Source organism: Nomascus leucogenys, chromosome 2, assembly GCF_006542625.1.
Source record: "Nomascus leucogenys isolate Asia chromosome 2, Asia_NLE_v1, whole genome shotgun sequence".
Lineage (NCBI taxonomy): Eukaryota > Metazoa > Chordata > Mammalia > Primates > Hylobatidae > Nomascus > Nomascus leucogenys.
This window is the reverse complement of record NC_044382.1, coordinates 136,235,244-136,258,193: the sequence shown is the minus strand read 5'-3', so window position 1 is coordinate 136,258,193 and position 22,950 is coordinate 136,235,244. Positions and strand designations below refer to the sequence as shown.

The window sequence follows — 22,950 nt, the reverse complement described above, 5'->3', positions numbered from 1 at the left end:
ATATTTCTTCTAGACAGAGGCAGGTTAAGCTCCTCAGGAAACAGACTCCAAGGCAGAGATGAGCATTCAGGAAGTTTACTGGGGCTTGCTCCTGGGATGAACAATGAGGAAGGGAAGGGAGGAAAGCAGAAGTGGGCAGAGAAAGAAACGGGGCTGTGATGCAGTCCCGTTGAAGTCCTCAGCCCATGCCACTGGGAGTTCTGGAACTGGGATGGCCCATCAGAGTTGCCTTGAGTAGGGCATGGAAGCCGTGCAGTTAGGTACCTGCAAGACCAATCTTGGGATACAGCTGCCCAGGGAATGGGGGAAGAGGTCCTCTTAGGATAGTGGGCATCTGAGGGCTTTCTGCCAGCAACAGCGACACTGCCAATAGCTGACGGGGAGGGGGAGTAAGTCCTTCTTTCCTGAAGAGGGACCTGGGTGACATGTCACAGTATCTACTATATCACAGACTCCTCCAGGATCTCCCAACCTGTTAAGTTCCCACAGTCAGATCCTTCACTGCCACAACCACCAGGTTAACCATCCAAGCAGGGCTGGATTGTGTAGGTTAACCATCCAAGCAGGGCTGGATTGTGTAACTTCCCACTGAACAACTTCCACTGGTATAGGCAATCCTGGTGCTGGATAAAGAAGCTCAGGGTTCTTCCAGTTCTGACCCCACCTCTTCCTTTGTTGTGAAATTAGCCAAAGTTGCTTAATGTCTCTAACACGTTGACAGGGCTGCATTGCTCTGGATATAATGCGAAGTTCTGTGGAAAATTGTTGGCTGTCATCTTCACAGCAGGAAGGGCTGGTGTCCTCCCATGCTGAGGGCTTTTAGTGATCCTACGGGTCCCTCTTGTACCCACACTCTTTGTCAGCCTCTCCAGTCCAGCCAGTCTGTGGCTTACTGCTCCCCGAAATGCTTCCTTTGTCTTCACCGGTGCGCTTCATCTCTTGCCTCTCTATTCTGTATCTTTAAAGCTAGCATTTCTGTACAACCTTCAAGAACCAATTCAAAAGCCACACCCTCCAAATTACCAATTCTTAGCAGAGAAGTTTGCATATATATATATATATATTTTATATATATATTTATATATTTATATATATTTATATATATATTTATGTATATTTATATATATATTTATGTATATTTTTATATATATATATGGAGAGAGAGAGAGAGCACTTTCTATGAGACAGGCACTGTTCTCAGCACTTAACAAATACTCATTTAATTCTATGAGGTGGATTCTATGACAAATAAGGAAATTGAGGCACAGAGAGTAAATGATTTTCCCAAGGCCCTATTCTCAGTAGATGACAGACTGGGATTTGTAGCCAGGTATCTGGTTCTAGAATCTACACTGTTTATACTATGAAACTCCCACCACATCACATTAGCCAAAGGTTGTCCCTGCCCCACCCTAGAACACATTCCTCATATGGCTCTTAACACCAGTTCCTAGATACTGATAGATAGAAAGAAAATTAATATACATATTGTTAGCTACTTAATTGAATCAATAAATTCTGTTAATATGTTTGTTTAAAAGAAAGTATTTACATTTTTTTCGCATGGCCAGTAATGAGGGAAATAAAGACTCCTGTAATTGGAGAAATAAATACAGAAAAACTAAGTAAAAGCTGGCAGAAAGCAGAGACTGAGACCCCCGTCTCAAGAGAACATGCACAAATTATGCACTAAATCCTGTGATTTTAAAACTTCAAAATTAAATTCATCAAAATAAAGAGATCGTGGTGGGGCATTTTTCCTCATTGACAGATTTTTAGATTAAAAACCTGATTTTTGAACTAAAACATTTGTAAATAGGCCATGTTTTCTTAAACATATTTTATATAGACATGACTTCTCTATTAAAAATCTTAGTTATAAGCATAGGAGATTTCTCAGAGAACCCTGTGTTTGAGAATATAGATGCTGAAGATTATTTACTGTAATATGTAAAAAGAGGAAACAAACTCACCCACACAGTCCTCAGGTGTTGGTGACAGCTCATGTCACCAAAGGGCTTACTAAATCAATAAGCTCTTTGCATCTGAATATGACGCAAAAACACAAATTGGGGCACACACCATGGCCCTGCCCTATGTGTGCTCTCTGGCTCAGGGTTAGTCCGTCGTGGCTGCCTGTGTCTCTGGGGTCTGCCAGTCCCTCCTGCACAGAGACAGGGGCCCTGCCTTCACAGGCTCCAACCTGCGGTGGCATGGGCTAATGTAGTAGACCAGCACTGTCTTCCAGTCACACATGAGGTTTCATTCCATGGGGCCCCTGCTGCCTCATTTACCACCTGCCTCGTTCAGCCCATACCACAGTTGCAGGGTTCATCCTTCTGTTAACATTTCTTTTTCTTTTTTTTTTTTTTTTTTGAGACAAGTTGTCCCTCTGTCACCCAGGCTGGAGTGCAGTGGCGCCATCATACATGATAGCTCCGTGCAGCCTTGACCTCTTGGGCTCAAGCAATCCTCCCACCTCAGCCTCCCCAGTAATTTTTTTTTTTTTTTTTTTTGTAGAGATGGGGTCTCCCTGCATTGCCCAGGCTGGTCGCAAACTCCTGGCCTCAAGCAATCCTCCTGCCTGGGCTTCCCCAAGTGCTGAGATTACAGGCATGAGCCACCATGCCCACCTCTTCTGTTAATATTTCTAAGCCACAAAAACAAATCCACAATTCAGAATTTTTAGAGGTGAAAAGGCACCATTTGCCTGTTGGCATGGCAGTTTTGGCAGTTGGGGAAAGGAATGTGCCTCAGGCCCCAGGCCCTTCTATCTGGATCTACTGAAAACATACCCTTGTACTGTTAACCAGGAATTTCCCCAACTTTTCAATCGTGCAGCACTTTCACTTGGAAAGCCAAGTCTATGTCATTCAATTTTTAAATTTCTTTTAAACCCTGTGAATTAGACATCGACGAGTGCAGGATTTCTCCTGACCTCTGTGGCAGTGGAATCTGCGTCAATACACCGGGCAGCTTTGAGTGCGAGTGCTTCGAAGGCTATGAAAGTGGGTTCATGATGATGAAGAACTGCATGGGTAAGCACTGTGAGCTCTTCCTCGCCAGCTTCAAACCATACTAGCACAGACTCATTCGTGTGCATGACCTTTGCTTATCTCTGGGCTGTGAACGGAGTGCGTGGCCAGGATGTGGTGAGAGAGAGAAGAGATTTATTTAAATGTCAGACAGGAAATGCACTCCTGGATAGCTCTCAGGGAGCCCCAACCTCTTGGCGCCTTCATGGCAATACTCAGCTTGGATCCTGTTTATTCATAGAATCTAAAATCACACAGACTAGTTACTTAGGTGGGAATAATTTAAAATGCATGGCATCGTGTGGTGGCCCCAGGATTTGTATTCAATCATGCCAATCCCGTGTTATTTCTCTTATTTGTGTACTATTACAAACCCTATTGGTATTCCCAACCTTTTAGCCCACTGTTTAATTTTCAGTACAATATAGGACTTACCTCATAGGATCTAGTAGGTTATAAGTCTAAGATTTTCCTTCACCCTGATTAGCATTATAGACACCAGGATAACTGACAATATATCATGAGTCCGGGGTGATATAAAGTAAATATTATTTATTTCTACTCCTTGTGAGCCTGCTCATTTCATGCAATTAAATTTCTTGAAGCTTACTACCTTTAAGAGTAGAAATTTTAGTTTTTCTGTTGGTCGTAGGAAAAGTGAGGAAAGCGTTATCCCATCTCCTATGAAGCATTCCTCTTACACTAACTCACACTCTCATATCAGATAATATTCTTTCTCCCACGCTGTATGTGTGAATATTTTTCCCTCAGAGTTCTTTAATGGATCTCACGTTTTTACCTTTCAGACATTGACGAATGTGAACGTAACCCTCTCCTTTGTAGGGGTGGCACCTGTGTGAACACTGAGGGCAGCTTTCAGTGCGACTGCCCACTGGGACACGAGCTGTCACCATCCCGTGAGGACTGTGTGGGTGAGTTTATCTCCTCAGCACATAAACCTGCCCAGCACAACTGGTAAAGACCAGGGATCAGTTCTGACAAACTGTTGTTTGAGGAGCACATGAAATCTAGCTTATTAAAAGGTGGAAATTGAGATTCCCTACATCTGGATGCAGGCTGTGTCTTTAGTGGATGCTTGGGTGACACATTCGAATGAGCTGGCATTCTTCTGGTTGGCCTCATTTTTTATTACAAGCCACATGATTGGTCCCTGTGTGAGAAGCCCTGTGGAAGTCCTTGTGGTTTCATCCTCCATTAGGAAAAAATGGGAAAGCTACCCTGTGCATTGTGCACCTTTGCCCAGCGTCTTCCCATCCACTCGGCAGACTCCGCTCTACGCCCCTGTGCCTGCTCACGGATCAGCTTGCACGTGTGTGAACATGGCGCTCCCTTAACCCACTTCTCATGGAAACACTGGGTTTCCTAATTTGCCCTGAGCTCTGTAGGGATGCCAGAAAGGATATGAGAAGACTAATGACTGGTCTTTGGGCATTGCAACCTATTGCTTTTCACAATTCATGAAGGTCTCTGGACTTACTATGCTCCTAGTATACTGGCTTTAAAACTTTGATTTAGCCAGAAAGCATGTTCTTCACAGGAACTCTTCCTTAAACCTGTAAGCAAGTAAGACAGCCTAAAATAGAACAGATTGCACACCAAATTTCAAAACATAATTTGAGCACACCTTTCCAATACATATATATTTATTTATAAGCCATATGTATTGCTTTGCTAGTATATGAGGTGAATTTTGTCATAGACAGATATTTTAAAATGATAAATGAAAAGGTTTTTATGTTCTTATTTCATGTTAATAGCGGTACAAAAGTCTTTTTCACGCTAATAATTACAGAATATTTACTCATGGTTGAACATATTGAGGTATAATGAGCCACAGATCTAAGTTTACTTTGTTACTTAGTTTTCATGGATCTTACAGCTTAAAAACGTATCCGCCAAAGGAACAATGCAGAATATAAAATATATATTTCTGTATAATATACACTTAGTGATCATAAGCATAAACTCATGCCATATAATCTTCTTGGTTATTTTGAGAATTTGGAATGAATTTCTTGTTATATCTGATTATGCACTCCTGGATAGCGCTGTTTTTTTGTCACTGTTTTTTACCTTATCTTATACCTGACAAGTAGTTACATAAGGAAGCATATCACTCTGCCATTTTCTTCTGTTGTCTTGTGATTACATTATTGGTACTAGTTTATTTTTAAGGCACCTGCCCGTATTATAGGGGTTAGTTTATTTTAAAACAGGCAGTGTGATCTGTAGATTACTATCCCGACACACAAAACATAACACAGTGTAAACAATTAAACACGTGAGGGCCCTATTATCATGCCTCTGTCTTGTGGAACCATCAGTCTTCCATCAGGATACTTCAGATCATGTAGGCAACACTTCACCATCTAATATAGACCAGGTGAGCATGCCAGTGTAAGTTCGTATATTAAGTAGTATTTAGCTTCTGTTCTGTCATGTGTGAAATCTGTGTGGTCGAACATGAGAGTCACTAGCCACACGTGGCTATGTAAATTCAGTTAAAATTAAATAACATTAAATATTCCTTAGTTATACTGTCCATATTTCTAGTACTCGGTAGCACATGCAGCTGTGTATTAGACCGCATAGATATGGGGGCAGTTGCATCATTATAGAAAGCTTTACTCAACAGTACTGTTGTAGATGGAAATAGAGAATCCAGCATTTTCTTTCAACCCCCCAGGAGAACATTTCACTTCCTCGTGAAGTACACAAACCCCTTTGGAGACCACTGCTCTGGTGAAGCACCTTTCTGATGGCTTTAGTGATTTGACATTGAGTAAAGCATTAATTCTCTGTATCTTTTATAGATATTAATGAATGCTCCCTGAGCGGCAATCTTTGCAGAAATGGAAAATGTGTGAACATGATTGGAACCTATCAGTGCTCTTGCAATCCTGGATATCAGGCCATGCCAGACCGCCAGGGCTGTACAGGTAAGGGGAGACCAAGCAGGCCTGAAACTCATATGTCTCAAATTAGCCTAGGAAAACTTTTGGCACTGAATTATAATGAAGGCTATGCAAATCCTTTGTCCCAAAAATGAATGTAAGACTGGGGGCAGATCTCAGATACTGTGTTGGTCTTGCAGCAGACTCACTCATCTTAATGTAGAAAATGCTCTAATCCCCATAGTTCTTCTATTTCTGAGTTATTTAATCTTAGGGTACTACCCTTAAACATGGAATGCTGCCTAAAATGAAGGCAAAAGAACTAAGAAAGATGAAGTTCAATCAACACATAGTGGGGAGAAAAATTCAAAGCCACGTTAGCATTATCTGTTTAAAAAGGAGAAAACTCCTTTTAAAGAAGCAGACCTGACGAGTAATGTGGTTGCAATGCTGTTTTCACAGATATTGATGAATGTATGATAATGAACGGAGGCTGTGATACCCAGTGCACAAATTCAGAGGGAAGCTACGAATGCAGCTGCAGTGAGGGTTATGCCCTGATGCCAGATGGGAGATCGTGTGCAGGTATAGAAAGGAAAACACACAGGCTTTGTACATCTAACTTTTTCTTGAAAATATGGCTCCAGATATTACCAAGTGGAACCAGATAGAAAACAAAAACATTTGAGATTGATGAACAACATTTTTATTTTCATTTGATGCTAATTTTGTATCATCAGACATTGATGAATGTGAAAACAATCCCGATATCTGTGATGGCGGCCAGTGTACCAACATTCCTGGAGAGTATCGCTGCCTCTGCTATGATGGCTTCATGGCTTCCATGGACATGAAAACATGCATTGGTGGGTATCATAAGAAAGGATAAACATTTATACACACACATGCACACACACCCATATGCACACACAAGCATGATAAAAGGAGGGCTTTTTCAGTTGTTATTTTAAAAATTCAAATCATTTTACTAGAACTATAAAATCTCAGGAAGAATTACTTTTAAAAATCTCTGAAGTCGGATAGTATATCTACAACACGATGATTTGCAGATGGATTCTATTTTAGATCTTACCTGTATACTTCAGTATTATGCTAGTCAGTGTAGAAGATAGCTTTTAAATTACTGTGATGAACACATACTAAGATACTGAAAATAAATTTTCTAGATGTCAATGAATGTGACCTAAATTCAAATATCTGCATGTTTGGGGAATGTGAGAACACAAAGGGATCCTTCATTTGCCACTGTCAGCTGGGTTACTCAGTGAAGAAGGGGACCACAGGATGTACAGGTAGGTTTCAAGCTTGTGTTCTCTATGTTTCAAGTTCTCAGATGTCAAAGGCCAACTTCCAACATCATTTGTTTTCTGGCATCTCTTAGACCGGTTACCTGCCACCAGACTGTGACTGTGTGTGTGATGAGTGTGTGACCCATAGGATGTGTGATGGATTTGGCTGGTCTCTGTGGTAGCACGCTGTCTGAGCCACCCACCACAGGGCTGGCTGTGGGCTGCGACAGAGAGTGAGTGAGTGGGAGTGCAGTCTGGTTCCCATGGCCCTGACCACTAATGGTCATTCATGCAGCATCAGTCACTTTCTGAGTATGACTGCTGCCCACTTGGAAGACATTCATGTACAAAGAGCACCAAAAGACCTGGGGATCCCAGTTGCCATTTACCTCTGCACTTCTTTTAAACTAGTAAAAATTAATCTTAAGTTTCATTGAGACTCCTTCCCTTTCTTCCTTTCTCCCATCTTTTCCTTTCTGGTTTGGTCTTCTGTTTGCTTTTGTCTTCTCTTCTCTCTGCCCAAATTGCCTTTCTCTTTTTCCTCTCTTCACTTTCCTTCTTTGCTCACTTTGCCCACTTTGTCTTTTGTTCCCTTTCTCTACTACTGCTACTAACTAGTTTTAGCCTTTTGCATGCAGGTGGGGCTAGGATGTGCCGGGGTCAAGGTTTTGGATCATGTATTCCTCAGTGCTCAATTTAAGACTTATGTGTGATATTTTTTCAAGGCAGGTGGTGGAAGACTTAAGAGTGCAACCCAGCCCTTAAGCTGCCCCCTCCAGTAAGGGGTAGATTATAAAAGAAGGTGTTCTCTCCATGTTCACCACTGACAGGGTTGATATGAAGCCAGTAGAGTGTGTGTGTGTGTGTGTGTGTGTGTGTGTGTGTGTGTGTGATTTCAGCATCTATAATATGTAATTGTTGAACTAGATAGAACACATTACTATTTATAGTCAAGAAAGCTTTGGAAAACCAATCTACATAGGTTATACATACATATATAGGGATATGTGTGTGTGTATACAGACACACAAATACACACACGCACACACACACACTGGCGAAAGCATCTGGCTACTTTCCAGATAACATTCCCAGTGAATATTTTTCTATAATCTCAAATAGAAGAAATAAAAATACACACCTAAATGATAGTTTTTTAAAAATTCTGTGAAATATTTATATTGATTTTTTAAATGACAAATGATCATGTAATTTTAAAGAGAATAAACTATTACTTTTTTTAAAAAGTTAGATTCTTATCTTCATGAAAAATATGTAATAAATATCAATAGGAAGGAATAGCACCGTCTTATTGGAAATAAGATTTCTCTTGATCTGTAATCGAATGTCCTCTTTATGGAGTTGTGTCTGAGTCTGGGCAGGGAAGAAGACCCCAGGATAACACATGTACCTGCCAGGGAGCAACACTGCTGTGTCTCTCTCTCTTCTAGTGGAAAGTGGCTGACAGTTCTTTCCAGGGAAGAACTTGTTTTATTAGGATCATGAATTTTCCAAATCCTCTTGGAGCCTACAAAAATTAAAAATAAAAGTTAGTTAGGCTACTATTTTCTCCATACAGTTGCATCTTTACTTTAAAATGTTACCTATACAAAAATATACTTGGAAGTAGAATTAATTAGTTTGTATTTTTATTTTTTTCTTATGAATTATGGTTTCTCAGATGTGGATGAGTGTGAAATTGGTGCTCATAACTGCGACATGCATGCCTCATGTCTGAATATCCCAGGAAGCTTCAAATGTAGCTGCAGAGAAGGCTGGATTGGAAACGGAATCAAGTGTATTGGTGAGTTTGCAAATGTAAATATCCTTTGCTAAGGCACAAATTTTTAAAGGCTCTTTTTTGCACGGTTGTAGAATCATGCTCTTCACTTCTATTAATTCCTTTATAAAAAGGTTATCTTAGTTGCAGGATAATTCCTGCCTAAGAGTTTCCTTTACCCTTAATATAAATTATCAAAATTTTGACAGTATGCCTTGGCACCTGTTTTTTAATGTGTTGTTGTTCAGTAAAAATTGATATGCAGCTGGTGATCCAAACACAGCTGTGTGATGAAAAATGACTAGTGTGTTCTTCCAATCTTTTCAAAGAAGTAATCAGTGAGATTTAAAATCCAGTGGAATAAATGGAGAGCAAGGAAAAGGTTTTTTCAGATAACTTAAGTTTGTAGTAAGTCATCAATACCACCATCTTATTAGAAAATAGAATTCTTCTTACAGGAAATTCTGAATGCTTTCTTGCGTTCCAAGAGGTCTTATTTGAAGAAAAAAAATGGGCAAATTCTCCAAGTTTTATGGTTCTTGAGCCAGAGTCTAAGAAGTATTTTATATCTGAGAGGAAAGGGACTAGAATATACCCTGAGTGTCATTCACAGTTTTGTGTAATATGCTTAGTGTTTCACATGCCTTACAATAAAGCATTTTTCCAACTAGTAAGAATTTCTAGGTCAATTTAAAACAGAAAAGAAAGCAAGCTAAACTCACTTCCCCCTGATAACTTACAAAAAACATATAGGCCCTCAGTAAGGATTAAAGAATAGCTTTAAGATCTCTTACCAAAGCTGTAAGTTAATTTGAATATATACTTTTTTATCCATTCAAATATTTCATACTTATCAAAAGTTTATGTGCTGACTATAGAATTTGAAGTATCAGAGCTTCCAAATAACTGCTAAATAACATCCTGCAATGGCTTAGTGAAGCACCAGCCTCTAGTCCAGCCGTCTTTCCAGGGTTACTATCATAACTTTTCAACCATACCCTCATTCCCATTTTTGTAGCCCCATGTGCCTACTCTTTTTCTCTTTTTGGCCTCCCATTTTTGTGCTTCTTGTCCATCTGTCATTTTGGCCAACTATTGCAAGACAGCCTGCCTCTGATACAAGACATTCAGCTGTGTCCAGCCTCCTGTGCTCCAGGATGTCACCCAAATTCAGACTCTAATTTACATCTTCTTTCCCCTACTCTAGTCCCAACTAGAGAGAGAGTCTCTCTCTCTCTCTCACATGCCCTCGCTCTTGGTGTCTGCTGAATGCTAAAAGAACCTCCTCTGGTATGTTGGCTTGTTCCCTGTCTGGCCCTCCTGCAATCCATTCTCCACGTAGCAGCAGGGGGAAGCTTTTAAACCAGGATTCGATCTCTTCATAGTCTTCACTATAACCCACTGAATTCAGGATAAAATTCAGCTTCCCTCCCTTGGCTGTGGGTTTCCACTGTCTCTCTAGCTTCATTGTCCATCGCCCTCTGTCTGGTGCATTCTGCTTTGCCACTCTAACCTCCTTTCATTTTTTCAGTCACACTGAGCTCTTTTCCTCCTTGGTGTCTTACCATGCGCTCATCCCTCTGCAAGGAATATCCTTCCCCACCTCTGTTCAGCAAGTTAATTGTTTCTCATTCTCAGGTCTGACATTAACTAAAAACTACTTCCTCAATGGGGGCATCTTTGTTCCTGCAGCCCAAATCAGATGCCCTTTTTATTCTCTCATGACACCTTGTAACTTTTCTTCATGGCACATATAGCAAGATTTAATTTTTTTCTGTGTTTAACATCTGTCTTTTCTACTAGACTAAGGGATTCCATGAGGTCAAGAATCATATCTGTGTTTCCTCATCTATTAAATAAACTTGAAAACTCTTTGTTAATTTTCCTGCTCTGAAATTCAGTATCACCTTCAGAATTGATTATTTTACTGATAAGGAAACCACTAATAAAATTCACCCTCAGTAGAAGTCAGAGTGAGATCTAACACTAGTTTGCTTTAAGCTGTTAAAAAATTCATGTTGACTAGATATCTCATAAAATGCTTGAGTTCATAATTTTGGCCCACATTTATTAGCCCAGACATTGGACATTGGGTCTGAGAGCTTAGCGAGTTGGAACTGTGATCCTGCAAACTAAAATGCTTGCCATTTATCCAGTTTATATGTAAATTAAGACAAACAATAATCTTTCCAGGTGCTTAAATGTTCCATTTTCATTTCTGAACTTTATTGATGTGTTCTGCAGATCTGGATGAATGTTCTAACGGAACCCACCAGTGTAGCATCAATGCTCAGTGTGTAAATACCCCGGGCTCATACCGCTGTGCCTGCTCCGAAGGTTTCACTGGAGATGGCTTTACCTGCTCAGGTGGGTGACAGTCCTGAGGTGTGCTCTGACGGGATGGTCATAGAACACTCTATATGCTTCCTCATTTGAAGAAAATTATAATTAAAGGAGACAAAAGTAACTACCTCTTTTTTTATGCTTGACTTGCAGGTGTGACTGTGTATCTTTCTCTTGCATTAAACACAAAAACCTGAATGACTTTCCAAATGTATTGTTGGAAGTTTTCAAATGATGGCGTTTGTAACAATCATGTACTGTTAATGACTCGCCATTTTATCTTACTCATTTGTAACACAGTGGTTAATAAAACACAGGCTTTGTCTGGATCAGACTACCTGGATTCAAATCTTGCCTATGCCATTTTTTGCCTGTGACCGTAAGTGAACTACTTAACTTGTCTGGCCTGATTTAAAATGCAGTAATAATAATACAATTTTCTTTTCTTCTTTTTTATTCCTAAATGAATGGCATAGGAAAACTGTTCAGCTTTTTAAGATAGGATGTATGATCCATCCAATCACTGCTATTTAATGTGTTTATCAAAGTCTCAGTAGTTTATCACATGGCATTGAAAGGATTAAATGGAATAATACAAATAAAGGACTTAGAAGAACACATCACAAAATTTCAGTAAATAATAGCTTCTACTTAGCTTCTATTCATTCATACTCTTTGAGGATAAAGCATCCTCTCATTATATGCATGTATAAGACTAGATAATCTTGCTGGACATAAAGTTGAATACTCTTCAGTTTATAAAATAAGTGTTTCTCAATTGATTTTCAGTACACACTTTAAACCTGTAATTAAAGGATACACTAAATTTTTTTCAAATCGTTGACATCAAAAATGTAGCCTCATCATTTTCAAATGCCTGTCTAAGGAAACATGTTTATTCAATTTTAAAGCTTCATAACTTGTAGCCTTAGATTTTGCATCTTTCCTGGCATTTCTCCCCACTGTGGTGTCAAGGAAAGAGCATGGCTTTCATGTCAGACACATCTGCAATCAGATCCTGGCTCAGTCAACATGCATTATTAGCTCAGTGTGGCTGTGTCAGCTTACTTGGCTGCTCTTAGCCACAGGTTCTTCCCCTTCTAAACCTCAGGAGACTGGTGAATTCAGTGAAAAAATGCATGTCAGGCCACCAGCACAGCACATGGCAAATGACACCCTCACTAAACATTGACTTTTCCTTCCCTCTTTTTCCGCTTGATAGAATTAAATTATCTTTAAGGTCTGTGAGTAATGTCTGTTTGTGTAATTAAGATAGGAGTATTTTTATAAGATTGTAATGACATGAAAGAAACTTTCCCCATTCCCATAGTGTCTTTAATTTGCTTTAAAACACTTGAATTAGTGAAAAAGCAAGTTGTTTATTCGAATACTATAATTTTCTCAAAGAATGATCACCATTTTAAGATTAATTCCAATGTTCTTTTTCATATCTAAATAATGTTGGCATGCTACTGACAAGAGAAACAAGACAAATGTGAGAGATGTCTGCATTTCTGCTATTAATAATATTACAATTGGATGTTAGGGTGAAGGTTAAATAGCTTTTCTTTAATTATATTATAATTGTATGTTAGGGGGCAGGATAAATAGATTTTCTCTCAGGTTGATACCCTCCTTAAAGTGAATGTGATTAACTGTTGTTTCATGTTAATGAGCATTAAGTCAAGCCAGTAAAACTAATCTATTTATAGAGCAAGGAGAAAATGTGTCATGAAATTTGGAACTTAACAGAGATGTAATTTACTTTTTTGCACAGATGTTGATGAGTGTGCAGAAAACATAAACCTCTGTGAGAACGGACAGTGCCTTAATGTGCCGGGTGCATATCGCTGCGAGTGTGAGATGGGCTTCACTCCAGCCTCAGACAGCAGATCCTGCCAAGGTGGGTCACCAGGATTCCAACTCATTTTCAAGTTGGATCAACCACAGTAAATGAAACCACAACAAGGGCTGGAACGAGCTCCACCTGGAAGCAGAATACGTAGCACATGCTGCACATATAAAAGTCATTCGTTTAAGCATGGATTATTTTGCCGAATGAATAATGATGAAGGCAGCTTTCATCTCTTATGAAGTTTTCCTGGCCAAGAGCCAGTAGTTGGAAGTTTGGCTCATTCTTTTTTCTTTTTTAACCATTTCTTCTCTTATTTCTCTTTTTTATCACTAAATGAATGACATGTGGAGAAACTATTCAGCTTTTAAAATATGCTCCGTTACTTGTCTCAACTACCACTATTTATTGTGTTTATCAAAATCATAAAAAGCTCATTTTTGGCCTTTACCTTCATGGTTGAGACTGCTGTCTGTATGTCTGGGAATGGAAGTCCTCTTCAGGGATTCAGCAAGGGCTGTCTGTACTTTTGCTTAATACTAGTGGTTCCTTATTCTAAGTGATGACATCATCCACCTTTCGTAGAAATGGGTCTTTGTGCCTAGTATGATATCTTTCCAAGTAAAAGAATTTGGATTTTCTGTTAAATTAGAAACTCAATTCACATCATATATAGTTTGAGCCATCATTGTGTTATGAATAGGGACTATATGAAAATATAAATGAAGAAAGGAGAGATTGAAAATAAGTTACACACCATAGGGCTTCAGCAGAATTTATGATTCACAGAAAACCTTTAAAAAAAACTCAGTTTGGGCCAGGCGTGGTGGCTCACACCTATAATCCCAGCTCTTTGGGAGGCTGAGGCAGGTGGATCACCTGAGGTCGGGAGTTCGAGACCAGCCTGAACAACATGGAGGAACTCCATCTCTACTAAAAATACAAAATTAGCCAGGTATGGTGGCTCATGCCTGTAATCCCAGCTACTGAGGAGGCAGAGGCAGGAGAATTGCTTGAACCCTGGAGGCGGAGGTTGCGGTGAGCCGAGATTGTGCCATTGCACTACAGACTGGACAACAAGAGCGAAACTCGGTCTAAAAAAACAAACAAACAAACCAACGAAAGAACTCAGTTTTCCAGTCATGCAGCCTCATGAAAAAAAAAAAAAATACCTAACTGCTGAGCAAAAATGATAAAATGAAAACAGATTAAAAACTTCCCCCTACATCAGTATCTAACCAAATGAACAGAATTGGCAAGTACTGGCACATGTGCACACACACATATACACACAAACACACAATTCATCAGCGTCAACCAAACAAAACCAAATTATACAACCTGCGGTGGTTCAGAGTGGAGCCCAACTCTGCTCCACCATCAGAAGTGGCACTGAGGAAAGAAAGTGAGCCAAAAGTTCATGAAATTCTCCAGAAATAGCAACCAATTTGGAGAGACTCAGAAAAAGGTGATGAATAGTTGGTCCTAGGGAAGATGAAGTTAGAAACTGAAAGCATTCGTGCTTCTACATTGACCCACAAGATTGGGCAGAATCTAATCCATTTTATATAAGGCACCTGTAGGGTGAGTTCCTTTTTTTTCCCAGTCCTGGTTTCTTCTAAGCACTGAAGCTTAGTAGTAGAATTAGTGGAAAATGTGAATCAATGTAAATGTGGAATGACATGATTTATTATCTACATCAGCTTGAGAAGAGTTAGTGGGAGAAGGAACAGGTCAGCAGTAGCCACTTTTCACCGACATAAACTCTTTATATCTAGACAGGATTTTTCCTTCCTAATTGTATATTACTTTATGGGTGGCATAGGCCCTTTCAGAACTTCCCTCTCCCCCAGGATGGTGCTAAATAGTTACTGTTTATGGTGCTTACTTCACATCTAGTTTTCTCATATGTCGTTACCACAGAGAGAAACTCCTAACTGACAGGGCAGCTGAGGGTTGGCATACCTGTAGTTCACCCTCAGTTGGACCCTCTGCTCCATTCAGCTGAACACCAGCTTTTGAGATCCAAAAAATGTAATTCCATGGTTCTGGCCATTCTCCTTGTTTTTCTCTCCTTTCCACAAGGTCTGGGTCATCTGAATTCAGTTTCTTCTGAATTTACTAATTTAATCCCTTGTTGTCTACCCATCTTACTATAAATACATGATCCTCCGATGAATATTTTCCACTAAGCATCCACTTCTCACCAAAGTATCAGAATTTCTATAGAATTCAAAAAATTATTGAAGTTGGCCATTTCCCAGTAAACTCCACCAAAATGGGGGAATATAAAACCTGGAGGAGCCCTTGCGGGAACATGAGAGAGGACTCCATTAAATGGAACGGACCCACATACAGACCGTTTTCTATAATTTCTAAAGAGAGCAAAGGCCAAGTTCATCAACATGGAGCCCAGAGGAGCTCTCCCCATTCTCAATCTTCTCTCCCTCCACCTTATGAAATTTTGGGCGACTGAATACAGCTTTAATGAAACCAAAACCAGCTGTCTTCCACATAAAGCTCTGATAAAGAAGGAAAGATATCAAGAGATGTTATTTAAACTGTACTAAAGTAAATGGAAGCTCTTGAAAGAGCAGGCCAAGTAGTGTGTATACAAGCTGAAAAACGGTAGCAACTATGCAGGCATCCTATGAAAACAAAAGGAAGAAAAACACAAAATCAGCTAAAGAACAAACCCACGATGGAAGAAAACTACTCAAGAAATAAAACAAATTTTCCATAGATACTTTATGCCATATATGATCTTAATAAAATCATAAAGGTAGTTGAAGAAGTTTAAAGAGATTATAAGAGCTATAGAGTAAAAGGGAGATTGTAGAATCCAGGGAAATAAGAAATGGGGACCAATATAGCAAAATAAGAGAAATATTAAATAAAAACAGCAAAAAACAGAAGACATACAGATGAAAATGTAATTGCTAGCATAGAGAAAGGGCCTGAGACAATAACAATGGAAAGAGGAAAGAGAAATTAACACTATTAGAGAAAAGAAAAAAGCTGTAAACTTCAGTAAAATTGGTGTCGCTGAAGAGAGCCCAAAAAATCAACTAGAAAAAAGTACTAAATAACCAAACATTTTCCTGCAATAGAACAAAGAACTGAATATACAAAGCCCAAAGTGTAAGACAAAGACTTAGATTTACTACCTTTGTCAACTTTAGTCATAGAGGAGGATTGAAGACTTCAGATAGAAAATGCAACACATCTCACATGCAAAGACACACATAGGCTCAAAATAAAGGGATGGAGGAATATTTACCAAGCAAATGGAAAGCAAAAAAAAAAACAAAAAAGCAGAGATTGCAATTCTAGTCTCTGATAAAACAGACTTTAAACCAACAAAGATCAAAAGAGACAAAGAAGGGCATTACATAATGGTAAAGGGATCAATGCAACAAGAAAAGCTAACTATCCTAAATATATATGCACCCAATACAGGAGTACCCAGATTCATAAAGCAAGTTCTTAGAGACCTACAAAGAGACTTAGACTCTCACACAATAATAGTGGGAGACTTTAACACCCCACCATCAATATTAGACAGATCAACGGACAGAAAATAGAGGATATTCAGGATTTGAACTCAACTCTGGATCAAGTGGACCTAATAGAGATCTACAGAACTCTCCACCCCAAATCAACAAAATATACATTCTTATCAGCACCACATAGCACTTATTCTAAAATTGACCACATGATTGGAAGTAAAACACTCCTCAGCAAATGCAAAAGAATGGAAATAACAACAAACAGTCTCTCAGACCACAGTGCAACCAAATTAGAACTCAGGATTAAGAAACTCACTCATGGCCAGGCACAGTGGCTCACGCCTGTAATCCTAACACTTTGGGAGGCCAAGGCCGGTGGATCATGAGGTCAGGAGATCGAGACCATCCTGGCTAACACGGTGAAACCCCATCTCTACTAAAAATACAAAAAAAAATTAGCCGGGCACGGTGGCAGGCGCCTGTAGTCCTAGCTACTCAGGAGGCTGAAGCAGGAGAACGGCGTGAACCCGAGAGGCAGAGCTTGCCGTGAGCCGAGATCACACCACTGCACTCCAGCCTGGGTCGACAGAGCGAGACTCCATCTCAAAAAAAAAAACCAAAAGAAAAAGAAAAGAAACTCACTCAAAACTGCACAACTATATGGAAACTGAACAACCTGCTCCTGAATGACTACTGGGTAAATAACGAAATTAAGGCAGGAATAAAGAAGTTCTTTTAAACCAATGAGAACAAAGTCACAACGTGCCAGAATCTCTGGGACACAGCTAAAGCAGTGTTTAGACGGAAATTTGTAACACTAAATGCCCACAGGAGAAAGGAGGAAAGATCTAAAATCAACACTCTAACATCACAATTAAAAGAACTGGAGAAGCAAGAGCAAACAAATTCAGTAGCTAACAGAAGACAAGAAATAAGAGCAGAACTGAAAGAGATAGGGACACAATAAACCCTTTTAAAAAAATCAGTGAATCCAGGAGCTGGTTTTCTGAAAAGATTAACAAAATAGACTGCTAGTGAGACAAATAAGAAGAGAGAGAAGAATCAAATAAACCCAATAAAAAATGATAAAGGGGGGATATCACCACTGATCACACAGAAATATAAACTACCATCAGATAACACTATAAATACCTCTATGCAAATAAACTAGAAAATCTAGAAGAAATGGATAAATTCCTGGACACATACACCCTCCCAAGACTAAACCAGGAAGAAGTTGAATCCCTGAGTAGACCAATAGCAAGTTCTGAAATTGAGGCAGTAATGAATAGCTTACCAAACAAAAGAAGTCCAGGAACAGGTGGATTCACAGCCATATTCATCCAGAGGTACAAAGAGGAGCTGGTACCATTCCTTCGGAAACTATTCCAAACAATAGAAAAAGAGGGACTCCTCCCTAACTCATTTTATGAGGCCAGCATCATCCTGATACCAAAACTTGGAAGAGACACACAAAAAAAGAAAATTTCAGGCCAATATCCCCGACGAACATCGATGCAAAGATTCTCAGTAAAATACTGGCAAACCGAATCCAGCAGCACATAAAAGAGCTTATCCACCACAATTGAGTCAGCTTCATCTCTGGGATGCAAGGCTGGTTCAACATATGCAAATCAATAAACGTAATCCATCACATAAACAGAACCAATGACAAAAACTGCATGATTATCTCAAAAGATGCAATAAGGCCTTCAGTAAAACTAGGCCTTCGATAAAATAGGCCCTTCAATAAAATTCAACACCCCTTCATGCTAAAAACTCAATAAACTAGATATTGATGGAACATATCTCAGAATAATAAGAGCATTTATGACAAACCCACAGCCAATATCATACTGAATGGGCAAAAACTGGAAGCATTCCCTTTGAAAACTGGCACAAGACAAGGATGCCCTCTCTCACCACTCCTATTCAACCTAGTGTTGGAAGTTCTGGCCAGGGCAATCAGGCAAGAGAAAGAAAGAAAGAAAGGGGATTCAAATAGGAAGAGAGGAAGTCAAATTGTATCTGTTTGCAGATGACATGATTGTATATTTAGAAAACCCCATTGTCTCAGCCCAAAATCTCAAGCTGATAAGCAATTTCAGCAGTCTCAAGATACAAAATCGGTGTGCAAAAACCACAAGCATTCCTATACACCAATAATAGACAAACAGAGAGCCAAAACATGAGTGAACTCCCATTCGCAATTGCTGCAAAGAGAATAAAATACCTAGGAATACAACTTACAAGCGACGTCAAGGGCCTCTTAAAGGAGAACCACTAACCACTGCTCAAGGAAGTAAGAGAGGACACAAACAAATGGAAAAACATTCCATGCTCATGGATAGGAAAAATCAGTATCATGAAAATGGCCATACTGCCCAAAGTAATTTATAGATTCAGTGCTATCCCCATCAAGCTACCGTTGACTTTTTTCACAGAATTAGGAAAAACCACCTTAAACTTCATATGGAACCAAAAAAGAGCCAGACAATCCTAAGCAAAAAGAACAAAGCTGGAGGCATCACGCCACCTGACTTCAAACTATCCTACAAGGCCACAGTAACCAAAACAGCATGGTACTGGTACCAAAACAGAAATACAGACCGATGGAACAGAACAGAGCCCTCAGAAATAATACCAGATGTCTACAATCATCTCATCTTTGACAAACCTAATAAAAACAAGCAATGGGGAAAGGATTCCCTATTTAATAAATGGTGCTGGGAAAACTGGCTAGCCATATGCAGAAAACTGAAACTGCACCCCTTTCTTACCCCTTATACAAAAATTAACTCAAGTGGATTAAAGACTTAAATGAAGACCTAAAACCATAAAAACCCCAGAAGAAAACCCAGGCAATACCACTCAGGACATAGGCATGGACAAAGACTTCATGACTAACACACCAAAAGCAATGGCAACAAAAGCCAAAATTGACAAATGGGATCTAATTAAACTAAAGAACTTCTGCACAGCAAAAGAAACTATCATCAGAGTGAATAGGCAACCTACAGAATGGAAGAAAATTTTTGCAGTCTATCAGACAAAGGGCCAATATCCAGAATCTACAAGGAACTTAAACAAATTTACAAGAAAAAAAAACAACCCCATTGAAAAGTGGGCAAAGGATATGAACAGACAATTTTCAAAAGAAGACATTTATGCAGCCAACAAACGTGAAAAAAAGCTCATCATCGTGGTCATTAGAGAAATGCAAATCAAAACCACAATAAGATATCATCTCATGCCAGTTAGAATGACAATCATTAAAAAGTCAGGAAACAGGCAGGGCGCGGTGGCTCACGCTTGTAATCCCAGCACTTTGGGAGGCCGAGGCGGGCGGATCACGAGGTCAGGAGATCGAGACCACGGCGAAACCCCGTCTCTACTAAAAATACAAAAAATTAGCCGGGCGTGGTGGCGGGCGCCTGTAGTCCCAGCTACTCGGAGAGGCTGAGGCAGGAGAATGGCGTGAACCCGGGAGGCAGAGCTTGCAGTGAGCCGAGATCGCACCACTGCACTCCAGCTTGGGTGACAGCATGAGACTCTGTCTCCAAAAAAAAAAAAAAAAAAAAAAAAAAAGTCAGGAAACAACAGATGCTGGAGAGCATGTGGAGAAATGGGAACACTTTTATGCTGTTGGTGGGAGTGTAAATTAGTTCTACCATTATGGGGGACAGTGTGGCAATTCCTCCAGGATCCAGAACCAGAAATACCATTTGATCCAGCAATCCTATTACTGGGGATATACCCAAAGGATTATAAATCATTCTGCTATAAAGACACATGCACATGTATGTTTATTGCAGCACTGTTCATAATAGCAAAGACTTGGAACCAACCCAAATGACCATCAATGATAGATTGGATAGAGAAAATGTGGCACATATACATCATGGAGTACTGTACAACCATAAGAAAGGATGAGTTCATGTCCTTTGCAGGGACATGGATGAAGCTGTAAACCATCATTCTCAGCAAACTAAGACAGGAATAGAAAACCAAACACCGCATGTTCTCTCACTCATAAGTGGGAGTTGAACAATGAGAACACATGGACACAGAGAGGGAAACATCACACACTGGGGCCTGTCGGAGGGTGGGGGGCTAGGGGAGGGACAGCATTAGGAGAAATACCTAATGTAGATGACAAGTTGATGGGTGCAGTAAACCACCATGGCACACATATACCTATGTAACAAACCTGCACATTCTGTACATGTATCCCAGAACTTAAAGTATAATAAAAAAAAGGCAATTCATGAGCTAAACAGAAATATTCAATACCAAAAGACATTAGATCCATGCCCACAAAATTCTCAGGAAAAGTGAAAAATATTATACTTAATATTAATTGTAAAGAAAATAAGCATTTTCTTACACATGAAAAAAGTCTGCTAGAAAACACATGTGTTTTCATAAAAGTCCCACCCTTCTTGGAAAAAGAACAGTCAGCAGTGAAACAGCCAATCAAGAAACAAATAGAGAAGTTGTAATAAAACCATTATTGATCCCTTTAAGTAAATAATTAGTACTAAACACTGGAAATTATGGTAAACTGCCATAGACATTGAAAAAGTGAAAATGATTAAATAAAAATAAGGAGTTGGAAGGATACATGAGTGCTAATTTTCTTATAATTTATTGTATAGAATTCATTAATACTGTCTAAAAATTACATTTCAACTTCAGCATAAAGCCAAAAAATTGTTAGCGTTTTTTATTCTTAACATTAGAAAAGTATTTTAAAACTGTTGAGATGATGGTAAATTTATCTGATGCATATAAATTCTTTTAGCTTCACTGTCTAAATATGTATATAAAAATGTCTGAAATGATCTCAAATGATTCTTTCTAGATGGAAACATTTTTGAGTAATTGTTTTGCTATTTTGTTTTCTGTATTATTTGAATTTTTGAATATGTATCAATTTTATAAAGGAAAGACAGTAATCTTTTAAAATGCCTTCTTTTATACAACAATTACATTATTTAGGTGGAAGAAATTTCTAGTAAAGTTCATTTAAAAGTAAAATGGATTGGGCACGGTGGCCCACACCTATTGATACAGCACTTTGGAAGGCCAAGGAGGGAGGATCCCATGAGCCCAGGAGTTCAAGGCCAACCTGGGCCGCATAGGGAGACCCTGTCTCTACAAAAACTTTTTAAATTAGCTGGGTGTGATGGTGTTTGCCCATAGTCCCAGCTATGTGGAAGGCTGAAGGGGGAGGATTGCTTGAGCCCAGGAGATTGTGGCTGCAGTGAGCCATGATCGTGCCACTACTCCATCCTGTGTGACAGAGCAAGAACCTGTCTGAAAAAAAAAAATGCATACTCAGAAGGCTGATAGTACAATTCCCTTTTTGAGTATAAATTAACACAATTCAATTGTGATCTAGCTTAAAGAGTTTTTACTCATTTATATAAAGAGAATAACTTTCTTACCTCCAACACAATAAAAGACACCTTTGCACATGTTAAACTTTAAACATGATTGGAACCATACCTTAAATCTAAAATAGTTGAAACCAGTATTTTAACTGTGAAGAATGACCAAAGAAGTCCTGTTTAGACTTAAGATATAACTGTCTGAGGACAGCAGTTTAGGATGATTTGTCTAGTCTAGCCTAAAAAGACGTGCCTGGTCGCATTCTCAGAGTGTTAGGCAATTTATATACAAAAATGTCTATCCTCTTTTTGAGAGTAGAGATTCAGATTATTTCCACAGCTATACATACACATTGATTTTCACCTGAGTGAGGAGTGATAACTTCATATTTATTGAGTTTGAGTTAAAGCCTCATGGAAGACTATCATAAACTTGTCATAAGTGAATTTTTAGTCCAATTCAATAGAGATATTTTAATGAAATTTACTGGAATATGGGGCCAATGGATCATCTTATTAACATGAAATTAGGGAAGAAATTAGTTCTGTTTATAACTGCTTTATAATAACAGATAAGATTACAAAATAAAAAGGAAGTAAAAACTAAAAAGTTAATTAATATTTAACTAAATTTATTTAACTAAATTAACTAAAAAGTTAATTTTAATATCTCCAATATTTAAAAATAATTATGTATTTGTTTTTTTATAATATAAAACATTTATCAACTATAAAATGTCTGCTGTTTGCCCTAATTAGTTAGAATCTTTGAATTTGCTTTTATCTTTTTTTTTACAGTTTCATTTCTTTGAC

The 22,950-nt window shown here is 38.9% G+C and overlaps 1 protein-coding gene across 1 annotated transcript in view; it reads left to right on the top strand.

The window, feature by feature from the left end:
* Positions 1 to 22,950, top strand: part of FBN2 (fibrillin 2) — a 282,139-nt gene that overhangs the window by 197,837 nt on the left and 61,352 nt on the right. Inside the window, exons 26-34 of the mRNA XM_030818406.1 lie at positions 2,910 to 3,038; positions 3,842 to 3,967; positions 5,870 to 5,995; positions 6,413 to 6,535; positions 6,691 to 6,816; positions 7,138 to 7,263; positions 8,942 to 9,064; positions 11,285 to 11,407; positions 13,161 to 13,286. Coding sequence (XP_030674266.1) covers positions 2,910 to 3,038; positions 3,842 to 3,967; positions 5,870 to 5,995; positions 6,413 to 6,535; positions 6,691 to 6,816; positions 7,138 to 7,263; positions 8,942 to 9,064; positions 11,285 to 11,407; positions 13,161 to 13,286 — 1,128 coding nt within the window. The remainder of the gene's footprint in view (positions 1 to 2,909; positions 3,039 to 3,841; positions 3,968 to 5,869; positions 5,996 to 6,412; positions 6,536 to 6,690; positions 6,817 to 7,137; positions 7,264 to 8,941; positions 9,065 to 11,284; positions 11,408 to 13,160; positions 13,287 to 22,950) is intronic.